General features: G+C 41.4%; 3 protein-coding genes and 1 non-coding gene across 8 annotated transcripts in view; all 4 read right to left on the bottom strand.

The window, feature by feature from the left end:
- The window catches only part of plekha7a (pleckstrin homology domain containing, family A member 7a), a 60449-nt gene extending 47872 nt beyond the window's left edge, over nucleotides 1-12577 (bottom strand). For 3 of the 5 annotated variants that reach the window (XR_010876551.1, XM_067234403.1, XM_067234404.1), the window contains exons 1-3: nucleotides 12480-12562; nucleotides 12284-12360; nucleotides 12095-12152 (exon numbers count right to left, since the gene is read on the bottom strand). Coding sequence is in view for 2 of the 5 variants with exons in the window: in XM_067234403.1 (XP_067090504.1) it covers nucleotides 12095-12152; nucleotides 12284-12360; nucleotides 12480-12562 (218 nt within the window). In the remaining 3 variants the exon portion in view is untranslated. Of the gene's footprint in view, nucleotides 1-3021; nucleotides 3463-12094; nucleotides 12153-12283; nucleotides 12361-12479 lie in introns of those variants that run through there. The other 2 variants (XR_010876554.1, XR_010876552.1) reach the window with 2 other exon arrangements.
- Nucleotides 12578-17599: 5022 nt separating this feature from the next.
- Nucleotides 17600-20852, bottom strand: ppp1r15b (protein phosphatase 1, regulatory subunit 15B). The gene is made up of 3 exons (XM_067234873.1): nucleotides 20359-20852; nucleotides 18741-20065; nucleotides 17600-18181 (listed from the first exon to the last, which is right to left on the bottom strand). Exons 1-3 carry the CDS (start codon nucleotides 20513-20515, stop codon nucleotides 17960-17962), a joined length of 1704 nt encoding a protein of 567 aa, XP_067090974.1. The 5' UTR covers nucleotides 20516-20852; the 3' UTR covers nucleotides 17600-17959.
- A 156-nt stretch (nucleotides 20853-21008) lies between these two features.
- On the bottom strand, nucleotides 21009-23445 carry LOC136941808 (small ribosomal subunit protein uS15-like). Its single transcript, XM_067234414.1, has 6 exons — nucleotides 23394-23445; nucleotides 22860-22908; nucleotides 22643-22721; nucleotides 22107-22276; nucleotides 21617-21717; nucleotides 21009-21084 (listed from the first exon to the last, which is right to left on the bottom strand). The coding sequence occupies exons 1-6, from the start codon at nucleotides 23414-23416 to the stop codon at nucleotides 21051-21053; spliced, it is 456 nt and encodes a 151-aa protein (XP_067090515.1). The 5' UTR covers nucleotides 23417-23445; the 3' UTR covers nucleotides 21009-21050.
- On the bottom strand, nucleotides 21294-21422 carry LOC136942631 (small nucleolar RNA SNORA19). The gene has a single exon (XR_010876626.1). It is a non-coding gene; the product is annotated as a small nucleolar RNA SNORA19 (small nucleolar RNA).
- Nucleotides 23446-23696: the final 251 nt, after the last annotated feature.

Genomic DNA, 23696 nt, shown 5'->3' with positions numbered 1-23696 from the left:
CATACAGGGCTTAGTTGTAGCTGCACAGTCGGAGTCACTGACTGACTGGAAAACAAACTAGTAAATAGATAAACTGACAGGTTTACAGACTATTAGACTGAGAGGTTGAGTGATTGTCACTCTGAACTAAACACTGACTGATTAGTCGCTATGTCTTCCTCTGTCTAACTAACTGACTGAGGGACCTGCCTAACCAACAGATCGGGTAACAAACAGACTGAATGACAAACGTAGAGAGTAACTGATGTGTGTATGGCAGACAGACTATGCTCTTTAAGACATCAGTGTACCTTCCTATGAGATACCACAGTCACAAAGACACCAGAATCCAAGCCTGAGACAGACCACAGGCCAGACACATCTCATTAAGATGCAAAGTCGAGCATCCTTAAGCAAATGTGACATTTAACCAGGTTAAAACCCTTTTGGGAATAGAGTGACGACAGTTAACCCCCCCCCCCCCCCACACCCCCCCCCCACCCCCCCCACCCACCCATTACCGCCCCCACACACTCTAGACCAAGCATCGCAGACAGACAGGACACACACACACTCTAGACCAGGCATCGCAGACAGACAGGACACACACACACTCTAGACCAGGCATCGCAGACAGACAGGACACACACACACTCTAGACCAGGCATCGCAGACAGACAGGACACACACACACTCTAGACCAGGCATCGCAGACAGAGAGGACACACACACACTCTAGACCAGGCATCGCAGACAGACAGGACACACACACACTCTAGACCAGGCATCGCAGACAGACAGGACACACACACACTCTAGACCAGGCATCGCAGACAGACAGGACACACACACACTCTAGACCAGGCATCGCAGACAGACAGGACACACACACACTCTAGACCAGGCATTGCAGACAGACAGGACACACACACACTCTAGACCAGGCATCGCAGACAGACAGGACACACACACACTCTAGACCAGGCATCGCAGACAGACAGGACACACACACACTCTAGACCAGGCATCGCAGACAGACAGGACACACACACACTCTAGACCAGGCATCGCAGACAGACAGGACACACACATACAGGCAAGGAAAGTTGATGAAAAACATGTCCTCCACAGTTAGTGCTAACAATCATCACGTAAACGACAGCCGGGGGAAATATTCAAGTCATCCCCTGAATAATTCACTTTGTCTCCTTGTTTGAAAACAGCGTCCCACTCCCAATACGGATTCCGAATGGATGTGACAGAAAGAGGTTCTCTTGAGATCACGCAAGACATTTCGAAAGAACAAAGTGTACCGGCATCAAACACTACACAGGAGTGCTTGTAATGTCCCCTGTTTGGTGTCTTTTTTGTTGCCCGGGTATGTCACAATTGTGACATACAGCCATTTTGATCTGAGGTGCATCTCCTGAGTCTGGGGGGGGGGTTCTGGTTTCCATGGGAAGCCTGAAAAGTCAACAGCAGCTCCTAGTGGCCATTCGGAGAGCAACACAGTTGAACCAGTGCAGACAGAAATGTTGCAATAGTCTGCAGCGGATAGAGGGGTTGTCTGAGCAATGTCAGAGTTCTGAGTACTTTAATAACCAGTTGTTACTCATGTCCTCTTGTCTAAAATGTGCGATGCAGATGGGAGCGAAATGGAATATTACAAGCTCTGAATACAGGGCATAAATGGCAACATGACAGCTAAAAGCAGTCATTTGGACTTCATTCCAAAGGCCATTCCAAAGGCAGTCATTATTTCAGGTTGATGTGGAAAATCACAAAAGCCAGAATTTCATAGCCTCATGGTGTTGTGTGTTAACAACAAAAAATGCTTTCTGCATTTCATTTCCACCTACTCTATTTCATAAAGAATACATGACACACTTAAATTTAATAGTACTATGACAGCTCACTCTAGCATGGTCTTCACTAGAGGCCAAAGCAGCATCCAGAGAGAGATGTTTTTTTGCTTTACACCAACGTTTGCATACTAAGTTGACTCAACAAAAGAGTCGTGTTTGGTGTGATGTGATTCCCTTCCACACAGGTATTTGAATTTCAATTTGTTTCTGGGGGCTCTTGCAGAACCTTGGCATCTGCAGAATCCATCTGTTTCTTAGTCACTGCTATTTGGTTTAGCACAGCTTGAGAGCAGCAGTGAATTTTATCCATCTAAGCAGCGACAGGCAACTGGAGAGAATCCGAGATAAACACTACCGTTTCCGGTATCATGATGTTATGTCATTTAACTGAGTCATTGTCATGTGCCAACAGCACTGAAAAAGATGTGTGACAATTAGGAGTTCACTCTTTCAGTTTCACTAGTTAATTGAATTGATGAATGGCAGTTTGGCATAATAATAGTCTGTTTTTCCTATTACTGGTACAGTATTTCTATGGCTCATCCTGCAGTAAGAGGCTATAGACACCTGTTTTACAGGCTCACTGAGTACGGCTGGAAACTGCTGAGCATGCTAGTAAGGCTGTCAAGCTGTCATATGCCTCCTGTCAGAAAGAATAAATCCAATATTTTCTGTAAGCAGGCACCGAGTGTGTGTTTGTGTGTTAAAAGGGATGGGGTTATTGTGCATACGTGCCTGTACACAGTGACTGTTCTCACTTGTGTATGACTACAGTTGACTTTGTGTGTAAATACTGCAGGTGGATTTGCCTTTCCTGTGAATGTGTGTGGGCGTGTGCGTGCATGTAGTGGAATCAAAAGGCCAGCACCACACCCCCCCCTTACAAAACTTATACCACAAAAACAAACAAACCACAATGCGACAAGCTGTCTTACACTTAATGCACTAAGCTCCTCAAGATTAATTGGAGAAAAAGCATTTTGACATGGAACAGATCGATCATACCCTCATATGGTAGCTAATGTTTTGCAATAGTGGTATTGAAAGTGACATAATTTATCTACATTTCCATTTATATTTTATTCATTCAACAGATGATTATATACAGAGCGACAAACAAGTCGTGCATTTTGTAAGTACAGCAGAACTTAGATCTAGCGTTAGTGTTTACCCTGACCTGTGCATGGTGTTCCAAGTAGTGGAAACATATGCTATACTTGCAACAGCCTTCGTTCTTCTGGGCCATGTGGCATGTCGCTTGAGAGGAACCAGCTCATGACCCGAGTCTCGGCTGGGGTCGCAGCCAAAACAGGTACCCATCCTTCAACAGTACTTCTAGACTACACGCAGGCTTTTCACATCTTCTCTGTCTTCCTCGGCTAAGTTCACAATCACCTGTGTCTCTTTCTAGTCCATGTGTCCAAGTCAGGCCCTGACTCCCTGACTACTTTTCACCATTTATTCCACTGTGATGTTAGTCCTCCTCTTACTTGAGTGGTCCTCTGCCTATCCCTTTGTCTCTCAATGTCCCTCTGTTTCTCTGCTTTCTTTTGGTTCTCCACAGTTTGTTTGTACTCGTTCTCCCTGTTTGACTCTCCTTCCGTTTCCCTCTCTCTCTCTCTCTCCCTCCCTCTCCCTCTCTCTTTCTGTCCTATGCAGTGTCTGTCCTCTATTCTCTCTGTCCTTCTTTTGCTCTTGCGTTCTCTCTCTCTGTTTTCTTTGTCTGTCCCAGGGTCTGACTTGATAGCCCCCTCAGTTAAAATGCTAATGTTTCTGTGCCCAGGGCCTGTTGGATGTCACATGTTATGTCACAGTGACAGAATGCCCACTGTCTCCCACAGAGAACCAGATGTTTAAGCCTCACACGTTGGATCAACCATCTTTCCATTTCCCTCCCTCTGTCCCTCAATCCCTCCTTTGTGCCAGTCCTCCTCCGCTCTGTCCGGTATGGACGCACCCCCTTGCTGTCCCCACGCCTCTGTTGTTGTCTACAGGCACCAGCCATGTAGAGAAGAGCTGGCGGGAGGACCTGGTCCGTCATGCCGGGTGGTTTGTCATGTGAATCATTCACAAGCCGCATGAGGACGCATGGTGGACGGAATGAGACGACGGGACTAGCGTCTCATTCTCAAAAGCAGCTTCTAGATGTCCTGTCTTTTCCATAAAACATGTTTCCTGTGTGACTCATCACTCCATTCTTTGTCTCTGTGCTGCGCTTAGTCGCAGACCATCTTTTTATGGATTGTTTAAAGTATATTGTTTACTGATGTACGTTATTTCAAGCTCAAGAGTCAAAACATCTGAACTTGCTTTTAGCAGAAACGACTTAGCATATATACATGAAAGGATGTGAACAAAAAAATACTTGCAGGTTCAAGGTGCTTTAGCTACCAGAGAGATTTCCTGTAGAGAGCACCTTATTGCCTTGGTTACATCAAGGGAATAGCATTAAAGTTTGTCAGGAGGTCAAACTGAAAAAGAGAACTACAGAAGAGGAGGAGAGAGGATTTCCTGAGAGAGAGAGAGAGAGAGAGAGAGAGAGAGAGAGAGAGAGAGAGAGAGAGAGAGAGAGAGAGAGAGAGAGAGAGAGAGAGAGAGAGAGAGAGAGAGAGAGAGAGAAAGAAAGAAAGAAAGAAAGAAAGAGGGAACGCAAGGGCGTTAGATATATCTCAAAGGTAGAGCATTTGACAGCAGATCAATAGGTTGCAGTTTCAAATCCCCCCTGTATGTCGCTTTGCAAAAAGAGTCTGCTAATTGAACACATTATTTTTACGGAGAAAGAAAGGGTAGAGAGAAGAGAGAGAGAGAGAAGAGGCCAGGGGAAAGAATTTTGTTTCATTTCATGTAGGGAATAAACGTACAGTAGAAGTGACCTTTAATAAGAGGGAGCTAGTGAGAGGACGAAGGGCTGTTTGAACTGGATATGGCAACAGGAAATCCATTCGAATGGATAAAATAGCCTTCATTTTGTAGAGGCCAGTACAGTAAACTGACTTTTGAGTAAACACAGTTTTTAACATTAACAAATGAAGTAGGAACACCTCCCCACAGAACCATTGGTCTAGATTATCATCAACTTTAAAACAGACCAATGTGCTAACCATCAATAATATCACTGCTAAAGTCAAAATGAAAGTGTTGATGGTCCAGTATAGATGACCTTTCATACACTGTCACAGATAGAACATCTAACAGAGAAGTTTATGGTGACAGGGTCGCAGCGGAGGGCTGCGTGGTTCTTATCTCTGTGGTGCAGCTAAACTATTATGGGATGTACATGTTGCCCGATATCAACACAGACAGCAAATCAACACTGACTGTATTGGCATTGATAGGAACCAGAAAAAATATATACTTTCCTAAATTAATTTCTTTGATATGTAGTGTCGCAAAACATTTATGTGAAGTGTTATCTTGCATAAGGTTTGATATTGTAAGAGTGATTTAAAATTCTCTTTACCTTAAAGGGCTGAAAACCGACTAGCCCCTGAAAGTGTCAGATGTCAGAATAGAGGCAGGTCTGAGAGGACTTCCAAAGAGCACTCACACTGAGTGTGTGCGAGCAGAGTGTACAGGCAGTTGTAACCATGGCAATTTGATAGGTGGCATGACAGACACAGACAGGGGGTAAACCTGTGAAATAAAAGCCCCTCTATATCCCTCCCAACTCCTTCGACATCTGGTCTTTGTGACTGCAGAGTGAGTCACACACATATATGCACACAAACACACAATGCTGTCTGTGCACACACACACATAAAGAGGAAATGCTTATCTTTAGAGGCCATTCCACATTTCTTTTGAAAAAAAAAACTAAACAAAAAAACATTCTTTCAATGGCACTATAGTTCAGACTCCTCTGAAACCTTGTTAGCAGAAGAACAAAGGTAAATTCTGTCTGGATGAAATGAACAATTTGCACATATTTGTAACAGATGTGGCTTGAACTAACCAATGATGAATTAAAGCTGGGTTAGGCAAGTTTTGCGAAGCTAGCTATTTTAGCTTTGGTTTGACACATTCACACCAAAATATCCTACCCCGTCCTTCAAGAACACTCCCACAAAACTATAGTAACGCGCATTGAATGCAGGGGTAGAGTGCGTGCTGGTAGGTAGGTAGACAGACAGATAGCTCGTCCAATCATTAGTCAGGGTACGGCTTAATGATTGGTTTATTACAGTCTTGCGACGCCCACAGATGTCTGATTAATTTCATATTACCGTCAAACCTTTATATGTATTGTTCGCTATCAAGATGTGAAGTTTATTTAGGGAAATATGACCAAAGTGCTTCTCAACAACATTGCCTACCCTGCCTTTAATGACGAGCACAATAACAAAGCTTTTTTTTTTTTTTTTGCGAAAGTCTATCCAAAATGGACTGAGGGAATGGTAAGTATAAAATAGATATTTGAAAATCAATGAGAGATCAACAGAGAGCGATTCTTCACTGCTTTCCCCAATTCTGCAGAGTTCTCAATACAGCAACATGCCAGTTAGCTAGCTGTAGGTACAGAGCTAGTTACATCCCATGAATTTTAAGCAATCAAAGAAAACAGTAAATTATGTTTACATATGCACACTGCACGCTCAGGCACCTACACAACAGGGTCCACACACACATATTGTATGCAAATATACAGTACTTGTCCACAAATTCAAACCCAAAACCGCACACACACACACCTTGCTGCAAACACTGTTGCTGTTCTTCTCACCTGTTTTTTGGGGGGCTCAGTTGTGTGTTAAACAGCCTGTACTGTTTTATAATGTTATCCAGACTGACATTCTATAAATATATATGTATATAATTATATACAGACAAATTCAGACAGACATTGAGCTGTATGTGTGGTTACAGTCTTGAGAGCTTGTACTTTATCTTGGACTAGTTGCACAGACTTAAAAAAACAATTAGTTTTCTCAAAGCATCACTGATTAGGACCAGCTATAATTGAGCACATCAATTTCTTCCAGGCCAACTTCTCAAGTGCCATTTTCTCTTTGGCTTTGGCATTGGAATGCGCTTATGGCAGTGTTTGTCCCAATGGGGTGTCAATTGTTTGACAACCTTAAAATAGAACTGACTTCTGGTTACTGAAGTAAAACTGAGACTATTCTTGCATTGAAATTGTATAAGGAGTAGTGTAGCAGTGTGAGTTAAGAGTGTTCACTGTCTGTCACCACAAGGCTGTTCTTTTATTAAAACATTATCCTGGTTTAAGTATGCATCCCTAGGCTAAACCTTAATCTTAAAGCTGTGGTTATAATCAAAGTCAATTAAAATCCTAGTTCAACAAAATGTTCAACAAATATTGCACCATCACTGTATAATATTATAAACATTAGCAGTTGAGAGCTTGTGTCATTTTTGCTACATTTAGAGGCATATAAAGCAACCATTGAGGAAGCCTGTTAAAATTGTTGAGTACACACTCTTTCTATAATTGATTAGTGAAGTAGGCTTCTTTCAATGACTAAATAAGGAGGACATGTTCCAAAGCATGGGCTGCAGTGAACACAGTTCCTAATATCACCTGAATGTCACTGTAACTGCAAAATGCATTCAAGTAACAACAGTCCTCCACGCCACAAGCCTGTCTGTAAATGTATTTCAGTGCCATGAACAAGTCCGTCCTGGGGCCTTGAGAACCTTTTGAAATCGCTTTTAGCCTGCAGTGATTTAATGCTACATTTCTACATTATTTTGGCTCTTTGAGATTTCTCCTTTTCATTTCCATTGCTCACAACCTTACTTCCTCTAGCAGCAGACCAGATAAGACCTCATCATCTTAGACTCAATGCATTAGAAGGTGACTGACGGACATACTCTATGACATCATCAAGCAAGCTGGCCAATGAGCAGCTGGAAAAGCTCCTTCTGGAAGAAAATTTTGGGGCAAACGAAAAGGCTAGGCCCATAGAGGTAATGAGCCAGAACAAACCAGGTCCTAGCTCAGCTACACACACACACACACACATGCAGAGTAGCCATAAACACACACACACACTAATGAAATCCATTCCCTCTCCATACTTCCCTCTCGGATATATACACACACACACATATACACGCACGCACACACACACACTCACACACACACACACACACACACAGGTGTTGATAAATAATTAGCCAGCCTCAGTGCTCAGTCCCTGAACTGAGCCCTACACTGCAGATCTGAGTGAATGAGTCACAACCAGTGAGTCACTGCTTCTCTCCTCTGTTCTAATTTTTCTCCTTTTCTCCTCTGCTCTTAACTTTCTAGCCCATCTCCTCCCTCCCCCGGTTCCTTCAATCACCCTCGGTACCCACCTGCTCTCCACTCCAGTCCTTCTACCCCCTCACTCTATCTTATAACTACTTTTCATTCCTCCCTCCCTCTTCATCCGATGGTAGCCCCCACACTTTTACTCCTTGTATCGCTTTTTCTCAAGAGAGGGTTAAAAGACTGGGATGAATCATTAATGACTTAACCTCCAGAGAAGCACACGAGTAGAGTAATACAGCTCTAAGTACTGTAGCAGCTGAGTTAACTGTGTATGGATGTAAAGGCAGTCATATTTACACTTTCCATATTTCCTTTTCACTTTCTCTGCCTAAGCAGATATTACATCCGTAGGTTTACGGCACAATTCCAGACAGTCCTGTAGTGAATAACGTCTGCAGACAGCACCTGAATTCCAACCATACTCTCCACCTTCAGCAAAAACAGAGATCAAACTGTGGCAGAGCTGCATTTGATTTTCCTTAGACCGCTCTGGGTATTTTCCATTGATTTTATGGCAAGCAAATTTCTCATACAGAATACATGAAGAGCAACTTGAGCGGTTGCATAAAAAATTATAACATGAAGTCTGTATGAAAATATGTTGTGACTTATATGCCAATGCTATAGGAGGAGAGTATCATTAATCATTTCACACATTCGGAGTCTGTAAATCAGTCACACAACAGTACACAAATGACAGAATGTGTCCTGAACAGATTATAGACTATTTACTGAGTGAGTGTGGCTAAGAATGCAAAATACATCACAATCCAGACTGAAAACCGTGAAGCCAGATTTAGCCTGATTTTGTCATTTCACAAACAATGTTGAAGTTTTACAAATGGATGCGGAACAAGAAAAAACTGCTATATTTGGCTGAGTTGAGCAATGGAAAATGGGTTATAAAAAACTACTGTTTTAAAAATGTTCTCTTATTTTGTTCACAGAAAACATTTAAAATAGCCATGGTCCCAAATTAAAAACAAAGCCCTCTCTATTGATGCAGAAACAAAAGACGCTAGGGTTTATGACTTTCCTGTGAGCGGTTTTGTTAGTCTTGTAACTCAAGGTTTTTTGGATCACTTGACTTGTTTGCTAATGCTAAGATGTTAGCTGTGCAAATCAGTACAAAGGTGAAGACGACCTTTTGGCCTGACTGGGTCTAATTCAATGTGGCTGGTGAAGTGTATTGTACTAATACACTGGTTGAACTCTCCACAGTCATAGCCAAATCTTGCGGTCCTTGAAAGGGCCACTTATTATGGTACTGCAATTTGCAACTTAGCCTCTTTATTTAGACCTTGTGCTCAGTAAAACTCAAGTCATTTTATTCAAGTATAAATAATCATTACATATCACATTTAAAAAGGGTTTACAAAAACAAAGATATATAACATCTGTAAAATAATAATATTATATAAAATAAGATCTTAACACGGTGATTGCTTTGTGTCTACATACTGTACGTGTTCAAAGGTTTGATCTGTGTGTTGGAAACTTGCAACGCCAACTTTTAGATGAATGTACATTAATTGTAAACTGCTTATGAATTAAACTTGTTAGAGGTTCAAGATGTTGTCATTAAAATATCCCCATCAATGATCCTTCCTGGAACACGCATTAATGTTTCTGCACTGCAACAAACACCCATGGCCTTGAAGCTTCATCTGAGTTTGATATAAAATATGAATAAATTACTAAATAAATAAACAGTCTGGGTTGGAATAACTGTTCAGGCTGCGAATGTACAGTGTTCTGCCATACAAAAAGGTGAATGCAATCAGGAAATACTCTCTGCCCATTGCTTTAATTAAGCCACGTGTTTAGATGCAGCCATGTATTGTTCAAGGCCAGCCGATTCCTGCAGAATGGCCAGTCCATGTCCACCACCCCTTCTTTTCCTTCCCCCTCCCTCTAGCACTCCTCCTCCAATCCTCCCTGCAGATCCCATCTAAGTTGGGCTGAGGGACATTTCTCTGAGGGATTGATCCCCAGGTTTTTCCTCCTTCATCCTCAGGGCTCTGATCCTGCTCTGCTCCCTGGCACAGGGGCTTCCACACTGACAGACAAGCTGCGCGTGCACCAGTGTTCACAAGTGTGCGAGTGTCTGTGTACCCCTAGTAACATGTACATCTCGGATAAACCCGCAATTCTAATTTTGTGTAAGAGTCTATAATTACATTATTTGTGCATTGTATCATATACTAATAGGGAGAGCCTTCCTACATCCTTATGAAAGAGCAGAGTAAGGATCAGAGCAGTGCTTGGCAGCAAATATGTGACTGCAGTGTGGAATTACAGGATGTTCCACAAGATAAATATATATTTAGTGTATGTTTACACTGGGTAGCACACACTACGTACAAGTTTAATTGCACTGTGACAAGGACACTAATGTAAACCATATTCTGTTTTATGGATGTTTATAGGCTGTATAATGAGAAGCTACCACTTAGCCTCTTTTTGCTTGTATTAGACCTCCTATCCACCATTACAGATCAATAGTGAGCACTTAAATGACTGAACTTAGCTGATGAGGATGGACTCTGTCATAATTGTATCTGTGCTATCTAATCACTATTTCATAGTTCTGAGAACTTTCAACAAGCCAACTCAGACATATGGTATGCTGAAACATACAAAGGGATTTGGCTTAACAGAGTTTTACAGTAGGCCATAAATTAGCTCTTTGTGAGAACACCACAAATGTCCTGTTTTTGCCAACCTTCCAGTGCTGGATTTCACAAAGGCCACGTTCTAGTGTGGGCACTAACAGGGAGATTAAGGTGGCACATCATCAAGCTTCCAGCATACTAGCAAAGACATAGTTAGTGTAATAAGATATTGTATTCTAATCAATTAATTCCAGCCAGACACTGTCAAATCTATGATCTTCAAATTGTATGTGACCATTAATGGACAAGCAACTGTGGGGGTATCTATTTATAAAAAAAAAAACATTTGTGAAGGGATACACTCCTCTATTCCCTTTGCCTTCGTATAACATAAAAGCAACAGTCTGACAGACCACCCTGTTGTTAAAGAAACATCCAACTCAAGTTCAAAGTCTTTTGTTAAAGCAACTTTAGCCACTAGGACCTCTGCGAGCGTCCAAAGACAATGAAAAACACATTCCACTGGAGAGGGTGGAGAGTGTGTTGCTCTTTCACTACAGGAAAAACGTTTAAAAAACAACATATTCAGACAAAAGTGGTCTCAGAAGACGTTGCTTGAACCTTGGGAGAAGTTACATAAACATAACCTTTAGAAAATAGTTCTCCTACCACTCAAATAGGATATTGGATTCTTAAGGGGTTATTACTTCACTTTGTTTTTCTTCATAAGGTTCTCACTCATAAGGCAATTATTTGGTCTGGCTGGAAGCTTTATAAAAACAGACTCAGACAAATGATTAGTTTATCAAACATTTAGGCAGGAAAAATATTTGTGGCCATCTCTCCCTATTAATAACAGCACATGTATCACAAATGCCTGGACAAATACTCTTCTCTAGTGAAATGTGCAGTAATAAATCCCATTAACAGCATTAAGTTTACTATCCACAGACACATAAGAAAAACATACTATATCTCCAAACAGTGTGTACATCTATATGCAGTAATATAGCCCTCTAAAGGTTCACAGCAGTTCTAATGGTGATTTTTGACTAAAGAACCAATTCAACAAGCGTGTGTAGTTGGCAATTGAAGACTTTGAACCTGTGAGGAGTCAATAAACTTGGCTGTGCAAAGCAATGTAGCTGCAACCAATAGACTGCATCAGGATTGTGTTGAAGGCAATAGGTTATTGTACGGTCATAGGGTTAGTGCCCCTACCTTTAAATCCACAAACAACTCTGTGTTAATTACGATTCTCAGGAGTGACAAGTGAAGCCATGTTTAGCTCCACTACCTGCCGTAACGGCTCTGTGGTGCGCTCAGGTAAATCTACCTTGGTATTAAATAGTAACACTTACTTTAAGAAGTAGCTTGCACCTTCATCCGTAAAACCTTCTTCCCATCCCCGAGGCAAGTCTGTAATGAACGAGTGAAAGGTGTTTTGAAAGTTTTACGATTGAAGCTTATATGTCTTACAACGTACAGAACACAGATCTCCTCCAATAAGTCAATTGCAGTCTCTCTGTAGTCCACTAACAAATGCGTACCTGAGCGTATCATGTGTCCAGAATTGACAGGTTCGGCTGTTCGGGGATGGAGCCAAGTAGTGGTGTGCGTTTCATCGCTGACAGAGAGAGAAAAACACCTGTTACACTGCAAAAACTAGATAGATAGACTTCAGTTGAAGGCAGACAAGCGGCTGCTTGTCTGTCTGTCTCGGCAACGCAGATATATTTAACTCACTTAACGAAAAATACCCTGCCATCTTTGCAGATACCGTAGGACCAGTGTTCAGGTAAGGTGTCCCGCCCGAGCGGCGCCGCCATGATCCCCGGTCTAAAGTCTTATTTTATTCCCTCTCCATGGATTCTCCAGGGAGCTCGAGTCCAATGATCACCGCTAGGGCTTGGAATCTATTAAAGGGGAAGGCTGTATGCTACAATTGATAGAGAGGTGCTGCCACCGGATAATTTTTTCTGCCGACATTTAGTTGCGCATAGGCTGGATAGTAATACAGTAGGCAAGGACTAATATTCTGTAGGCTAATTAGTTGGTTGGACTATAGTCTTTATTATTCAAATGTGTTTAGACAAATAATAGGCAATTACTAAGAGTTAAGTTAATTGTTACCTCATTTAAAAATGGGTATATCACAATATAGGCTAACCAATAGGCTATTATCAGTAATAAAAATGTTAAAATTATACTGGTTCCAGTATATCAACTATTATCAGTCACCATTTGACTCTTTTATTCTTTCTGTGTCTCGATCTTAAACTACAAGCGACGCGTCGAGACTTGTTAGCAATAGGCTAGCACTTATAACTTAAGGTGGAACCTTGGGATGTTCACTTGGGATGCACAAGATGTGACATAGGATGGGGTAGCCTATATGGCAAACAACCTGTGTGGAATTATTCGTCAGGAAAAATGAGGTCACCATAATGACTTGGCTAAGTAGTAGCTAGGCCAAGTAGTGCCTCATTATAAGGGCTTGTGTCAGCTCGTCCTGAAATGGCAGTGCAGTTTCCATTTGACCGTTTTGGACACAACACCAACAACATGCCATTTTAAATGGCATTAAATAATTTTTAAAAAGTGTTTAGCCTAACATTGTCTGTCAGTGTTGACTGGGAGTTTAAAGGAACAGCCCAGACCATTTGATTCTGTAGTCACCTCTGCTCCCACCTCTCATATGCTAAAATCTGGAGTTGCTGGACAGTATAGGTATTTGCTTGATGGTTCTCACACCTCATTGTGACTTAATGTTGCATTGGTTGTGATATGTTGATAAGTAAGGGTCAATGTGTAGTCTGATTGGTCGTTCTACAGATAATCGTTGTATATAAAAGGGAGTGAGAAGTAATTGTTCTCTAGATTCTTCATCTCCTGAGGCCTTCTCCTCAGCTTCTACTTCACCTCCACAATTCCAACAGAGCATCTTCGTTTGAGTAAACGGATAGAGTGGGTTGGGATGAGAGAAGCGTCTGAGCTATAGACTCCAAGCAAGGACCCAAACACTAGGATATCCCTATGATATATTTAAAAACTGTGAATTCATGTCTGTTCTACTTGACTGTATTCACTTATGTGACATATAGGTTGCAAGTACCATGAGTAGTAAGGTGAGTAGGTTGTCTGTATGTTTGGTACTGTGATGTGGTCTGTGTGACTGACCTCCCCCTCTTTGTAGAAGAAGCAGGGTACACTGGATAGGATCGGTGGCTTTGATTTACTCTCTCCTCTAAGGTTTCTGTGGGCAACACTTCTGAGGCACCTCAACAGCAACAACAAACCTGACACGGCAAGATGGGATCGAGGACACTGAGGGGTCGCTGTAATATCTGAAAGCATCTGTAGTCCCTGAAAGCAAAGTTTTGGTGTGGAGGTGTGTTATTTTTTGCTTTCCGTTCTAAATGAAATAGCAGAAGCAACTGAAAACAAGGATGTGTCAAAGAAGGAGATATATTAATAGTTAATTTATCCATTAGTCAAGGATGCTGGCAATATGAATTGTAGATCTTTGTGCAGCATAATGACCATATTAGAGCTATTTCAAGATGAAAGGTTGCAGTAAATGTGTGCATGTGTGTAACACGGCATGTGTGTAACAAGAGAACCAAAGAGAGCATTAGCCACAGACCTTCTGGTTGGAGCTCAAGGACAAGGCCTGTTGCTGCACCAGTACTGACTCCTTAAGAACTGTAAAACATAAAAATATATATTATGATGGCATCAATTGCATTATCCTGGCATCATTCTCAACTGAGTTGAGCATTCCGGGCAGAAGAAGGGTCAAAGAACTATCCAGAAACTAAAGCATAAACTACGGTACTTCTGCCACTAAATCCACTTAATGGCCTACTTCTGTAATATGGTAAAGGGAGCAGTTTTTTGTGTTAGTTCAAAAGGATATAATAATCCACACTGCTGTATAGCAACACATAAGTTTAGATACACTTCCACACCTTCCATTCTTCCTATATGTGTAACCCTTCTGACATGGTGCTCTCTTTCTCAGGGGTCAAAGATTACATCACAACTTCTGTTTGGTTTAAGCTGTTTATTTTAAACTTCTGCTCAAATAATATAATGTAACACAAATGTGATGGTGGAAAATTGAATTAGATCATGTACTATTTGAAATCTATTTTCATTAAACAGTAACAATAAAGTTGTCTATTTTATTAAAATTATAGCATATGCTTTTTCCAATTATTTATATATTTATTAAAGCAAAATATATATATATATATAGGAGTAATTCATAAATCAATAAACTGATCGGTGGCTGTAAATAATTATAAAACATTGGGAAATATTAATGTAAATTCTCAAAATCCCACACATCTCTATCAGCGGTTAGAGAAGACAAATAACTGGCAGCTAGACTCATGGTTGACAAAAACCACAAGAGGGTGCTCATTCTTCTAAGGTAACCTATTACAATGTGCGTATGCCTAGTTAAGCCCCCTCAAGTATTTAAATATTTAGTAAAAGTAAATATCCACAATACTATCTCTGGCATACTCATGCCTCACATGTAGTCTGCTAATGTGTGTGTGTGTCTGCGTGTGTGTCATCATCATTCTCTCTGGTCTATACCATAGTCTGTGGCCTATACATAGTGGCATCGTTTATATTCCTACTCTTTAAAACTGAAATGTACAGTCATGCGTAGTAAGTGCAAAATCCGTTTAAAAAGATATGCAAAGATTATGTTCCCTAAATAAACTGGCAGTATTAAATCACCCTGGATTATGTATAATATGATAGATGAGCTTTATTCAGAATGACTGTTAGCTTTATGATTTGCCAATGTTTGTGCCTTTCAATCAGGCTACATTTTGTGTGCAAGTAAATGACTGCCCTTGCGTACACCACAGGAGGGCAGTATAGTACAGTTTTTTAACGTTAACCCAGGTGTACTAATTATATTAGATTGAATGCGGAATAACCTGCATTTCCTACAGCATGTATACATTCAATAATTTGGCTGATGAAAAAACGTCAGCAAAATCTGAATAAATACCTCATCAATATCTCATGACTATGACCCCTTTTTAACCATGCTCTGCTAATACTATACCAGCTTGAACCTGTGCCTTTCTAACATTTGATAACCATAGTACATTAATTGTGTGCATTAGAAAATGAAATGTGTGTTTTACTGACTTATTCACACTGTATGCTTTGTGGAGTTGTTCGCATTGATAAAGCAACGCTCAGACACCTGTCTGCTGGCATCATAGAGCATATGACTGTAGCACACACACAGTATACAACAGCTGCTGTTGTGTTGCATCATCAGGTAGCAGAGAGAGGGTAATTGTCACCCCAGAGATGCCTCTATGCTAGGCGTGCAACAGGGGCATCCACACTGCCTATGTGTGTGTGTGTGTGTGTGTGTGTATTGAATGGGGTGAAAGACTTACTGCTGCAATCGTTTGCAATCCTTTCACCAAGCCACTGGAGCACCCTGGTTGCCTAGAGACAGGGTCACCTAGACCACAAAGCTAACGATACCCTAGGAAGGATAGAGGGAATGTCAGAGAAAAGGGTGGGGTGGTGGAACAGGGAACAGTGCTGGGGAAACTAGGAGTGTGATTGTGTATGAAAGAGAAAAACAATTAAGAGAGATGTATTGTGTAGATGAAAGAAGCCCTTCCATCCCCCTGAGTGTTTTAGTTAAGTTAGAGTAAGAGCACAATTTGATAAAAAGCATCTGTGGGGGACATATTGGAGGGCTAGTATGCTCCTAAAGGCCACTGAAAAGAAGCACCAGTGTGCGACACATCAAAACAGACTGGAAAAGAGAGACCGTCACCAGTGCGTCTGTTACAACCGTGTCACCAGCAGGAAAATTGGAACACACCATTCCAAGTATCGTCAGAGATTGCTCAGCTTTACACCATCCCAATGCAGTGTGTGTGTCAAGGGGAGTGATTAATTAATTTTCTTCTCTCGGGAATTAATTTCATCATACTTTTGTTTTTAACCATTGTCTTACACAAACCTTGCAGTACCGTCTCCTAGGAGATGTCTCCCCTGAAATGAAAAGAACCACCTGGTGAAGTTAGTGACAGAAATGCAAAAGTGTAAATGAGGCATAGGTAGTAACTGGGAAAGGAATAAGGCGCAAATAAATTAATATTGCAGTCCAATATTACATGCTGTCGAGGCAGAAAGGTAATTTACCTGTTGATCAAATAGCCTAAAGCATGTGTTAACACTCCCTACAGCACTCATTTCACTGATTATCTTGACCCTTTACCTTTTTGATTCCACCCAGGTAACCACACCCAATCAGACCTGTGAGTATGTGGCCATGTTGGAAAGGGCAGTATTGTACACAGTCAAGGCACACAATCCAAGTCAAAGTCCATGATGTGTGAATGGACTTTAGAAGAAATCAGTGATGGGAAACAAGTGAAGACAGCTGTACGCTGCGTGTCAAACATTCCATTGAATCCATTCCATTGTATATGGAAATGAAAATGGGGTGAATAGAGGAGTGGGATTCAGAAAAACTGCTTGCTAGGTGGATTCCACCAGCTGGAGATCTTTATGATACATGAACACTGACTGTGCATCCCAATACCCATACCATATATGTATGTATTTACAAAATGTACTAAATAGTATGGTAGTTTGGGTATTGGGATGTACTGAGAATCTGTACAAGCTGACTAAGACTTAAAACTGCAATGAAACAGACTTAATGAGTCAAACCTTTCTGGTATCATGGAGTATTAAAAATATGTAAGTAAATTCAGCTATATGTGGCCAAACATAGAAGGTTAACTCGAGTGTGCGTCTAGTAAGATGTATTTCACTTGATATTAAAACCCCACAACAGATGCTGTTTATATCTATTTATATCAGACCCCAAAAGTGTTTGTGTCAGATACAATACAGCTGAATCTACAGTTAAATCCTAAACACACACAACAATAAAAACTTAAAAAATATTTCAAATTACAAGCTCCATAGGGCATGAATAAATTACATTGCTGGGTCAGTTTAAGGCATACAAAACATTTACACAATAATGCTGAGGTTAATAATGTTGTAAATAACAATCAGTGCAACAATGGCATAAAATATAAGCCCTGTTTTGAGGTACACAAGTTGAAAATATGAACTTGGGCAACAACAACAAAAAACTAAACATATGTTGCATTGCAACCAATCCAAAGTTCTCAGTAGAAAAAGTATTCCATTCAGAGTGTAGCAGATATTGATTTGCTGTCCAAATAAGTCCGAATCATCTCTCTGTGTGACTGACTGAGACAGTACCCAATGACATCGTCCACTTCCTGGATCCGTCTTTGGAAGCGATCCCGGTCTCGGGCCAGCTCTTCCCAATGTCCTTTACGTGAGGCCTTTCGAGCAAAGAGCCAGGTACGCAACACATGGACTTGGACAAGAGGCGAGAACTGCACCTAGAAGTTACAAATAAGGACACACTTTAGTGATGGTAAAGCTTCCTTTATGCCACTCTTACATTTTAATGTGAGATTAGCAGTCAGGTAACACAAAATTCTCATGAATTTGAAAACTGGAGAATATCAAATCATAAAACTAACAAATAAGGAAGTAAAAATGCCTACAATCCTTTGTCATTAATTTGGTTGAGCTTTGTAGGCTTACATCACATATTTGTAATTATCTGCAACACCATCCCAATTAGTCAATGTGGGGGTGAATACTGTTGACTCTAGTGTCACATGATGGGATTAGTCATGAGTCATGACAACCTCTGTTGTTGCTAGCCAAACCCAAACAAGCACATGAGCCATGGAAGTGTAGGGTTCTGAGGGAGTGCTGTGACATAAATAGTCCTGACTTCACTCTATAATATGTAGTTAAAAAAATAAAAATAAAAAACTACTTTTGAAAACCAAATAATGGACACTAAACAGCCCTTATAAAATGATGTTCAATAAAGCAATGGTATTGTGTACAATTAATAGTAAATGTTGTATAAAAATTTGTACTAACCTTTTTCTTTGGTGGCTTGTCATTGCCCTCTATTCTTTTTGTGACTTTGGATGCGTCTGGCCGTCTCCATGGCACCACTACAGTAGCAGGGTGGCAGTGCTTCTTCAGCTGTCTCTTAGGCCATGTGGGATTGGTGGGCTTAGTTTTCTGGGGGATGCGGGCTATAATCTCCTCCTTTGAAGCCTGGGTGAGTGGACTCTGTTTGGAGTTGTAAGGTCGGGTAGAGTTGTCTGTGTTGCCTGCAGGTTCAAAGGTGGGTGGGTCTGTGATTGTGGTAGAACTCTGGAAGCAGGCACTAAAATTGAGTGGGTGGTAGGGGTCGTTTTTGGGGGAAAGGGACATCCAGAGCTGCTCCTCTTCATCCCCTTTCAGGGACAAAGGTCCTGTGCCATTATCTTTGTCTTTTATGCCAGATTTAGAGCAAGGAGCTGGAACTGCAGCCTTCACAGTCTTCTGTGATTTCATTGGGGATTTGTCTTGATGCGGGGTTGCCGTGACAGCACTCGCTGTAAAGCACATGGGGTTGTAAGGGTCTTCAGGGCTTGAGAAGAGCTCCCAGAGCCTCTCGCTTTCTTCCTTGTCGAGATCTGCACATGAGCCATCTGAACTGCCCCAACTGCTAGAACTGCTTTCGCTATCGGAACGGCTGGACCAAAACTTCAACACTTGAGGCTCCTGGAAGTATTCAGTAACCCTGGAGGTGGAGTTGTGTTCAGGGTCACTGCTATTCTCCATCTTAGGTTTGCCCATATCTGTCGTGCTTGACATGTAAGTTGAGAAAAAAGAGAGGTTACTGGATCTGGAAAGGGACTCCTGTAGGGCTTCAGTATTCTCCCTGCAAAACTCTTCAGTGGCTTGGTCAACATCTTTGCTCTGGTTATTTTCTTTATGTTTGGATTCTAAAACTTTCTTAGTGCTCTTGTAGCATGCTTCATCCGTACCCGAGCTGTCAGAGCTTGTCAAAAATATGTTCCAGTCGCCAGGAAAGCCCAGTTTCCAGCTTGGGTGGTGTCCAAGGCAGAGTCCATCGTCGTTATTGGGGAAACAGTCCGCAGCTCGAGAGACAAAGTCGTCCACTAACCCACAGCACAGATCCTCAGCACGTAGACTGGACAGCAGTGCTCCCGCTTGTGAACTCCCGGAGAAGGAGTCGCCGCCGTCGGCGCAGAAATTTGATAGAGGATTTGAGCCACCGACCATGACGCTATTTTCACCATCAAACAATGACGAAAAGATAAAAGACTCGGATGTATTTGTAGTTGAGCTCATGTGCCCCGTCTCGTCCGTGATCCTTAGGTGTACTTCAAATCGGAACATCTGGAAAACTGATAAAGAAATGTATTTTATATTCTCTAGCATCCTAAGTACAAACGCAATATTATAGAACCCTGGTTTATAATTATGACTACAACCAGGCCATGCTCCACATTCGAACTGTCGAGCGTGCTGACATTTTGTGACGGCTCGCCTCAAGTAGCAATAATTAAAAAAAGAACAAACAAAATAGGCTACGATGTTGACTCATCGTTCTCACCATAGACATATATACATATGTATATATGTCTATGGATCTCACAGCCAAATATGTTGTCTAGAAACTAGTAATTTATCAAATTACCTGATAAGAAGCTGTAGTAAATAACATGGACCAACAGCCGAAGTTGTTCCCACAGTACAAAGAGTATCTGCTTAGTCCACGGCAGGAGCGCCATTCCACCTTCGCTAAACCGCTCCATTGTTGATCGGTCAGAACCTCTCGGACCAACAGTTGCCATCTCAAGATTTCCTTGCAATTTCTCACGTATTCGGATATTCTTCGTCAAAAACAAACTGATTACTCTGCTTTATCAGTCGTCTGACATTATGTATTGGCTTCATTTTATCTGATGTGTCTCTCTCGACCTAACAAGTCTCCAAAACGTACACTATAGTCTTCATATTCTCAAGTTGTTATGTCGTTGTCGTAGTAGAAATTAGTGAATGTCCAACGATTACAACACGACTCTAAATAAACAGGGATTCTTCGTCAAAGCGCTCCTATTGGCCACGAGAAATGCCGCTCACGATGGTGCCTCCCTTTCATGTAAGCACGCCTTGCAAAACGTAGTGACTGATGACGCATGGAAACTGCCCGTAAGTTCCCCAAGACACCCGTATCTAAACCAAATGTAGCAATGACAATACATAAAAAAAGATGACTTCAGATTATTTTTAAATACAAAAATGCAACAAAAAAAACGCGTCCTCAAACTCAATAAAAAGACATGCTTAGTTTAAATTCTTTTTTATTTATCGAAAAAGTGATGATTTCTATGCCACCAGAGCAGAAGCTGTAGAGGACTCACTGTGGATCAGAAACAGAAAGGACATGGTAAGTAATTGGTAAACACCCAGGAACAGAAAGAACCCATTTCCATTTCCTAATCAAATACTCCCTGATAGTTTGTGAAAGTTTTGCATGTGAGGAATCCAGTGACTTGTTTAGGTGAGGTAATGGGCCAGAAGAGACTACATTGCTTCCAGATTCAATACAACCTTATATTTTATTTGCGCTACTGTGTGAAGGGGACTGGCAAAGTTGGCACAGTACAGCCACTCTGTTAATTTACCTTCAGCATTCATCTGGCACAAAAGAAATATCTAAACTCTTACAGGGGAAGAGCAAGACAATGAATTGTGCATTTAGCTACATGTATATAAAAAACAACCTTGGTCTCTGATCTTCTGATTCGAGCATGGTGTTTCAAAGATATGGATTTGAAATATCTTTGCCATTTTAATAGAAAACAACCAACAGTACTTATTTACATTTTCAATACAAATGACAAGATCAAAGCCCCAAAATGCTGCAATTATTAAAAATTCAGGATACATACTACTTCCAGTTGGGGGCCAGTACTCTCTTGGTCTTGTAGTAACGGGCCAGCCTGTGGATCCTACTCTCAGTGAGAATAAGGCGGAACTTGGCATCCTTGTCCTGTGAATGTCATGTAACAAGTATGAGGAAACGTTGCAAGGAACCGATCAATTATCCTAATTAGTTCTGATGACATACTGTAACATTTCTTGCATTGGCGCCTGACGAATACACACAATTCTTTAAAAAACACGAGTCCTATAGGGTGGAAACAGGCACATGTCTATGTCGGCCATGGGGAACAGCCCTTTTGCATACACAAGACGGATAAGTTTGTCAAGATAGACTGAATTCAGTCTATTCACCAGGATCACATCCAAAAGCATTCTGGGATCAGGGGCTTTATTGAGTACTGACTATTTACAATTAGTAGTGAAGTAAAGCAATTACAGCAGACTACAAAGCCCATCTAACTCCTAAAAGCATGCGTCTTGACCCTGTCACTTCACCTTTCTGTTCCTCTCCAGATGCTTTCTGACAGCCACAGCCTTCTTGATGAGGTGATACAGGTCCTCAGGCAGGTCAGGGGCCAGGCCTTTGGTCTTGAGGATTCTCAGGATCTTATTGCCAGTGACAAAACGCACCTGGGCCACACCATGGGAGTCCCTCAGAATAACGCCTGAACAAAAGAAGATGGACCGAAAACATTAGTTCTGCTGTTAACACTTGTTCTGGAAAAAAGTGAAATCCAGGGCAAATGGGCTCAAGATACATGATTTTGGCAAGTATGGGTATGACATGTCTGATTCTGATTCTTTCTGATATGACATCAGACCCTCTTGCAGCCATTATATGGCAATACCAGTAAGATATATCCTATGATAGTTGGTTGACAGAAGCATGTCTGTCCACTTTCAATTAAGATGGGAGGCCCATCAATGAGTTAATGAAGTCGAGGTAAACTTTCACTCAATCTTGATACTCTTTGCAATATACAGCTTCATCATATCTATACTGCTGAAATGTACTAGTTAGATGCACTAACCAATCTGGGAAGGAGTCAGACCCTTCTTGGCCAGCTTGAAGATCTGGTCTTTGACATCATCAGACGCGAGTTTCAGCCACTGCAAATCAAAACACCGAATTACAAATATGACAATATGGTAGCCATATACTTGTTTAATCATGATACCTGTTGCCACGTCTAGGCAAGCAATATTGGTGAACTAACCTAGTCAAAGATTCAGGATATCATTACTTACGGTGGGGACACTGCGTCTGTATGGCAGAGCGGACTGGGACAAGCCCTTCCTGCAATACAGACGACAAGTATTTGAATAATGTCAACTGGCTTGGCATTAAGAGAAACCATCACCGATATCTGTAAATTACCCAGTGCACGTGCAAATACACAATACAGCGTCAACGGACAGTGGCAAGTAGGCTAATAATTCGTTTTGGGAGACCCACTGAAGTTTCTAGATACGTTTTATATACATAAACCCTAAATGTAGGTAAAACGCAAATTAATTCGCTTGGTTTGCTCGTTGCTGCTCCAAGATTGACAAACGAGCTGGGTGGATGTCATGCTAGCTAGCTACACAGCTACTGTAACTTAGCGTACTCGGTGCCAGGTGGTTCGAGAAAATGCAGGGTCTTTACGTTAAGTTTGGGAATGATGTAGACGTATATTTTCATATGTCGGGGGTATATAACGGCTTCACATACTGTAAGGTAGGTTTGAAAACGAATTTCTTGCTCGTAAAGACACTTTTTACAAACAATTTAGCTCTTACCCGGGAGCGTGCATGCGACCCATGATGGCGGTAGAGGAAGAAAGGCCGCACACGCGACCGGAAAGCCTATTTTGCGAGTGCGGCGGAAGTGACGTTGCTACACGTCTGAAAGGCACCGATTTCGGATTTTTTTTGTATTTTTTTTTCGATGAGAGTCTATAAATCTTAGATGTACCTAATAAACGACTTTGCATATGTTTACACTTCAGGAATCAAATCATTCCAGTCCATCCTTGTCCATTGGGTCAGAAAGTGCATGAATGTGACATGTATAGACTGGTTTAGCTATATTAATTTCTATTT

This window comes from Osmerus mordax, chromosome 4 (assembly GCF_038355195.1).
Source record: "Osmerus mordax isolate fOsmMor3 chromosome 4, fOsmMor3.pri, whole genome shotgun sequence".
NCBI classification, from domain to species: domain Eukaryota; kingdom Metazoa; phylum Chordata; class Actinopteri; order Osmeriformes; family Osmeridae; genus Osmerus; species Osmerus mordax.
The sequence above is the reverse complement of the archived record's forward strand: the minus strand, read 5'-3'. Positions and strand labels throughout refer to the sequence as shown.

Excerpts from the sequence above, each read along its gene's own strand:
- ppp1r15b (XM_067234873.1), bottom strand. The coding sequence starts at position 20,515 with ATGGCAACTGTTGGTCCGAGAGGTTCTGACCGATCAACAATGGAGCGG. Across the intron at positions 20,066-20,358 it reads TTACTACAGCTTCTTATCAG|TTTTCCAGATGTTCCGATTT; the intron begins GTAATTTGATAA and ends TTTCTTTATCAG. Across the intron at positions 18,182-18,740 it reads ACAAGCCACCAAAGAAAAAG|GTGCAGTTCTCGCCTCTTGT; the intron begins GTTAGTACAAAT and ends TGTAACTTCTAG.
- LOC136941808 (XM_067234414.1), bottom strand. The coding sequence starts at position 23,416 with ATGGGTCGCATGCACGCTCCCGG. Across the intron at positions 22,277-22,642 it reads TCTGACTCCTTCCCAGATTG|GCGTTATTCTGAGGGACTCC; the intron begins GTTAGTGCATCT and ends TCTTTTGTTCAG. Across the intron at positions 21,085-21,616 it reads CTGGCCCCCAACTGGAAGTA|TGAGTCCTCTACAGCTTCTG; the intron begins GTATGTATCCTG and ends TCTGATCCACAG.